This window comes from Sinocyclocheilus anshuiensis, unplaced genomic scaffold (genome assembly GCF_001515605.1).
Source record: "Sinocyclocheilus anshuiensis isolate Anshui unplaced genomic scaffold, SAMN03320099.WGS_v1.1 scaffold664, whole genome shotgun sequence".
Taxonomy (NCBI): Eukaryota; Metazoa; Chordata; class Actinopteri; order Cypriniformes; family Cyprinidae; genus Sinocyclocheilus; species Sinocyclocheilus anshuiensis.
This window is the reverse complement of record NW_015554122.1, coordinates 298036-302731: the sequence shown is the minus strand read 5'-3', so window position 1 is coordinate 302731 and position 4696 is coordinate 298036. Positions and strand designations below refer to the sequence as shown.

The 4696-nt window shown below is 37.2% G+C and overlaps 1 protein-coding gene across 1 annotated transcript in view; it reads left to right on the top strand.

Moving 5' to 3' along the window:
• LOC107670051 (gamma-secretase subunit Aph-1b) overlaps positions 1 to 4696 on the top strand; it is a 17297-nt gene that overhangs the window by 9339 nt on the left and 3262 nt on the right. The window contains exons 5-6 of the mRNA XM_016462531.1: positions 1742 to 1869; positions 3425 to 3548. Of these exons, the coding sequence (XP_016318017.1) occupies positions 1742 to 1869; positions 3425 to 3548 (252 nt within the window). The remainder of the gene's footprint in view (positions 1 to 1741; positions 1870 to 3424; positions 3549 to 4696) is intronic.

The following is a 4696-nucleotide window of genomic DNA, read 5'->3' as shown; positions in this document are numbered from 1 at the left end:
TTTGGTGTAATGAAATGTGTTTATGCGGTTTAAGGTTCAAAAAACACATTATTTTCCACATACTGTACATTATTGTTTCTCCTCTATGCCCCGCCTTTCTGAAACGCATCAGACTGTCCTTGCAAAGTTGGAACTGCCCCACTTTATAGAAACTATGTCCTCTTTTGGAAGGCCAAACAAAGTAGTTTCGCTTTCACAACGCAACACACAGCGGCTTGAGTGAGCAGAGGCTTGCAGCAACCACATGTGACGACCCCGGGCTGGACTCCACTTCGCTCACGGTGAAAGCTGATCCGGCGATCGACAGCGCAAAGTTGAAGTATTTCCTCAGCAACCAGCACGGATCAGCTCCAGGCATGACGAAGCAGTTATCGTCCTCTTTTGGAAGACCAAACAAAGTAGTTTCGCTTTCACAACACAGCGTACAGCGTCTTTACGACATGGCAGCGGAAACAACAAAACTACAGCGAGAATAAAAGTTACGTCTTTGCGTGATGCGTGAACATGTGGGCGGCGTTATGCTAATATTCGAGCTTGTAACACTCCAAAGAGAAAGGAAAAATTGAAATCGCATCATATGACCCCTTTAAAGTTGTTCTACTTTTATGAGAAACACCTCTGTTACATTATTACATCTCTTATAATATTTTGCTCTTGATTGTTTCAGTTTTTAAATATTATCATTCAAATGTCATGTTTATAATCCTCAAATTAGCTGATTTTCACCCAGGGTTATTATAGTTAACAAAAACTTAAAACATTTTAGTTGTATGAAATAACATAAATGTTAATAAAATATAATATTAAAATAAATAAATAAACTAATTCAAACTTTCATTTCAGCTTGTTGTATATATATATATTAAAAACAATAACATTTATATAGACATAAAAATTAAGAATGAATACAAGAACAAAACTACTAAATTTGTCTGTTTAATTTTGGTCTCCAGTCTGTTCTGTTGTTTTTCTTTCATTTTTATATTCTTATATATTACTACACTGCTATATAGTTTTTTTTACTGTTCATAATAACAGGGTTCCCACAGTTATGAAAAACCTGGAACATTTTTAAAATTGTGGTTTCCAGACCTGGAAAAGTCATTGGAATTGTTCTAGTTATGCTCATTTCTGAAATATTGACTAGGAATTGCTTTTTGAGAGTGCAGTCCTTTTGGGGGGAAAATAAAGTAATTAATAAAATAATAATAATAATAATGTAAAAGTCCTTTAGTGCGACTGGGAAAGTCATGAAAAATTAATGAAAATTCATTAGTCCAAAAGGATCTGTTATTATTTATTAAAGGGATACAAATGATCATCAAAAATTCTGTCTTAATTTACTCTTTCATGTCATTCAAACCTGGATGCATTTCTTTCTTTTGTAGAAAAAAAAGCTACAAGAAAGAAATGCATAGAGTTTTGGATCCCTTGCTTTAATGGCCGTGCTCTGAATCGTGGGCCTCAAGATGACTTTAAATGGCTTTCATTTTAAACTATTTTAAAGTGTGATTTCTGGACTTAGTAAAATCATGTAAAATCTTATAACTCCATGGACATTTTTATAGCGAATGTACATTTTTCTAGATATGCCAAGCTCTAAAATATTTTGTCGGGTGAAAACAAATCTTAAATCCTCATCATTAATCCAAAAGATGAGAGGTGAGGTCTTACTGGAATACCCTGGAGTGCTGAAGCATGAGCAGCAGTGATGTTGAGGCTTGTGTGTTGATGTCTGCAGCGCTGATGACGCTGGCGCTGACGCTGCTGCACACGTTTTGGGGTGTGCTGTTCTTCGAGGGCTGTGAGAAGAGCCGCTGGTGGGTCATCGCTGCAGTCGTCTCTCTACACTTGTTAGTCGCTGGCCTGGTGAGCTTTACATGAACACACATGCATCCTTCACATGTCATCATGTCTCTGATGTGAACTGACAGTAAAAGACTTTGAAGTTCAAGTCATTTCAGGTTTCATTTATAAATCCACTCACAGGACACTTCATTCTATATGTGTGTTTCCTTATGCATGGGGGGTTATACTTACTGCAAAGAAAGTATATGAGATTTTACTTGACTAATTTATCTTGTTTTTGTTGCTTTTTTTTGTATTTGCTTTAAATTCATATTTTATCCATTCACCTCTAGAAAAACATTGAACAACTTCCAGGCATGCTTTTTTGTTGCCTCTTGATGTTTTTCATGGTGAATGCATTGGTAACTGTTTTAGCAGAGATTTCTTTTCCCTCATGCTGAACCTCCATGATGTATGTTTGATTCTGTCAGAACGATCTCTGAGCTGCTGTGCAAATGCCTGTATTATCCTGCACATAAGAAAACCAATCCAAATTTACTTTATCATTTTGTGACAAATCATTTCTTCTTGTAGGCCTATAAACTGTATTCATGGTGTCTCTAATTAAAACTCAATTCTCAAGTTAAAATTGTTAGAGTCTAATTTAACTGTGACTCAACTATTTCTGACTTTACCAGCACACTAATGGCGAGAGATAATACTTTTATAATACTTGATACTTTCATTCAACACGGATGCATTAAATTGATCAAAAGTGGCAGGAAAGAATTTTACATTGTTTCCGAAAATTCTATTTTAAATAAATGCTGTTCTTTTGAACTTTCTATTCATCAAAGAATCCTGAAAAAAAGATATGTAGCAAAAATGTTTTCAACATTGATAATAATCAGAAATGTTTCTTGTGCGGCAAATCAGAATGATTTCTGAAGGATCATGTGACACTGAAGACTGGAGTATTCAGCTTCGCGTCATTGCATTTTAAATTATATTAAAATAGAAAACTAATAATTTTCACAATGTTACTCTTTTTACTGTAATTTTGATCAAACAAATGCAGCCTTGGTGAGCAGAAGAGGCTTCTTTCAGAAACGTTAAAAAATCTTCCAGATCCCAAACTTTTGAACTGTAGTGTTCATAAACTTGGTAAATAAATTAATTAGAGATCTTCATAGCTTCATGACAGCTTAGCGCCTGTAGCTTGTGTTGGTATAAAGTTACACCAGGCATTTGATACACACTCTGTTATTACACGGTAGCGCTGTTTTAGAAAGCTTGCTCAGATGTCTGATGTTTCATCTGGATGCAGCAGGAGAGCTTCACATTACCAGAGTAGCACAGAAACCATCGTGATGTTACAGGAGTGTGACTGCGTTTCGGTTTCATACGCACAGCTCGGGTTATTTGTGTACATAAACTTTCCCCAGGAAATGTTATTGCTCAGTGATTGCTTTTTATAGCCCTGTTTACATCTTATATTACCACACGTCTCAAATATTAAATGTGTCCAGTCCAGATCCAATTTGGTCACCAGTTTTATTATGGGATGCATCACTTAGTGTCTACTACTAGTCTTAAAAAGCACAAATCTGACATTTTCTCTCTTCCCATCTGTCAGTCGCTGCTGAATCCGCTGTATGAAGGCAGTCTTCCTCCTGTGTACGGCATTACGCTGCTGATGGGCGTCTGGGCGTTCTTCTCATCTGGAGGATCACTACACAGCCTCAATGCTCTCTGCACACGTAAGACATGATGACACTCACACACTTGACATGATCTTCCTTCAGCTGCGAGATGCCAGTGATGCCTGAGAGTGTCTATGAGCCAATCTGAAGCGTGAGCTCTATATCAGTGTTTCTGAGCCCTGGGTTCGAGCAGCAGGCTTGGAGGACACTGCTCTACATGACCCTGAAAGCTGTTTAAAGTCATGTGCTTCCAGATGTTCATCTTCGCTCTCATTATAGTACGCTGTGTGTCTCATATCAGCAGGCCCACATGAAAACAGTGCCCATGTTTCCACAATTGTGGATAGCAACAAAGTATTTTTACTCTGCTACTATATATAAGCACGTTTTTCAAGGATCTCAGATGTTTATTCCAATGCATCCCAAAGTATAATATTGTACATTTTAGAAAAAAAACATGGTTTTTCATAATTTAGTGAAGAAACGCTTTAACTTCATGAATTGTTTCCTCTGAAGCAGGATTCACAAAAATGTTCATAAGAAGTTCATAAGAATGTTCCTATCAGGGTTCCCACGCTTCTTGAAAGTACTTGAATTTCAGACATATGGATTCAAGGCCTGGAAAGTACTTGAAAACAAACTTATATGTTCTTTCGAACAAGCGGCACTAATGATTGGGGGTGGAGATGGGGGAGCGCGAAAAAAAAAACGTGTGTTGACGCGCAGCCTGGAGACCTGAGCGGGACAGTTTTCTTAAACGTGCTCCCGCTGAATTTCTGACCATTACCGCCTGCTCCCGCAACGTGTGTGTCACGCTCCCGCAAACATTCTTATTGTCTTATTGTATATATTGCATCAACGAAAATAGTTCCAAATATAGTAACAGCTGAGCCGCTGCGCATCTCTAAAAGCAAACACAGCCGAGTTTCATTCATGCATGAAAGTGCGTTTTTGAACGAAAAAAATGATGCCATTGAAAATGTAAAAAGAAAATACCCCTGTAAGTCACTTTAAGGAGTTAAATGTCAGCTCGTATTAGGAACGCAAATTTTTTATCAGAATTATTGATTATTACTATTTACTTGTCTTTTTTAGTTAAAATAAGGCCATGTCCACACATACACGTGAGTTTTTCCTTCTTCCGTTTAAAAAAAAATCAACGTCCACATGAAAACGCAAACGCGTGGTCCATGAGAAATAGTCCT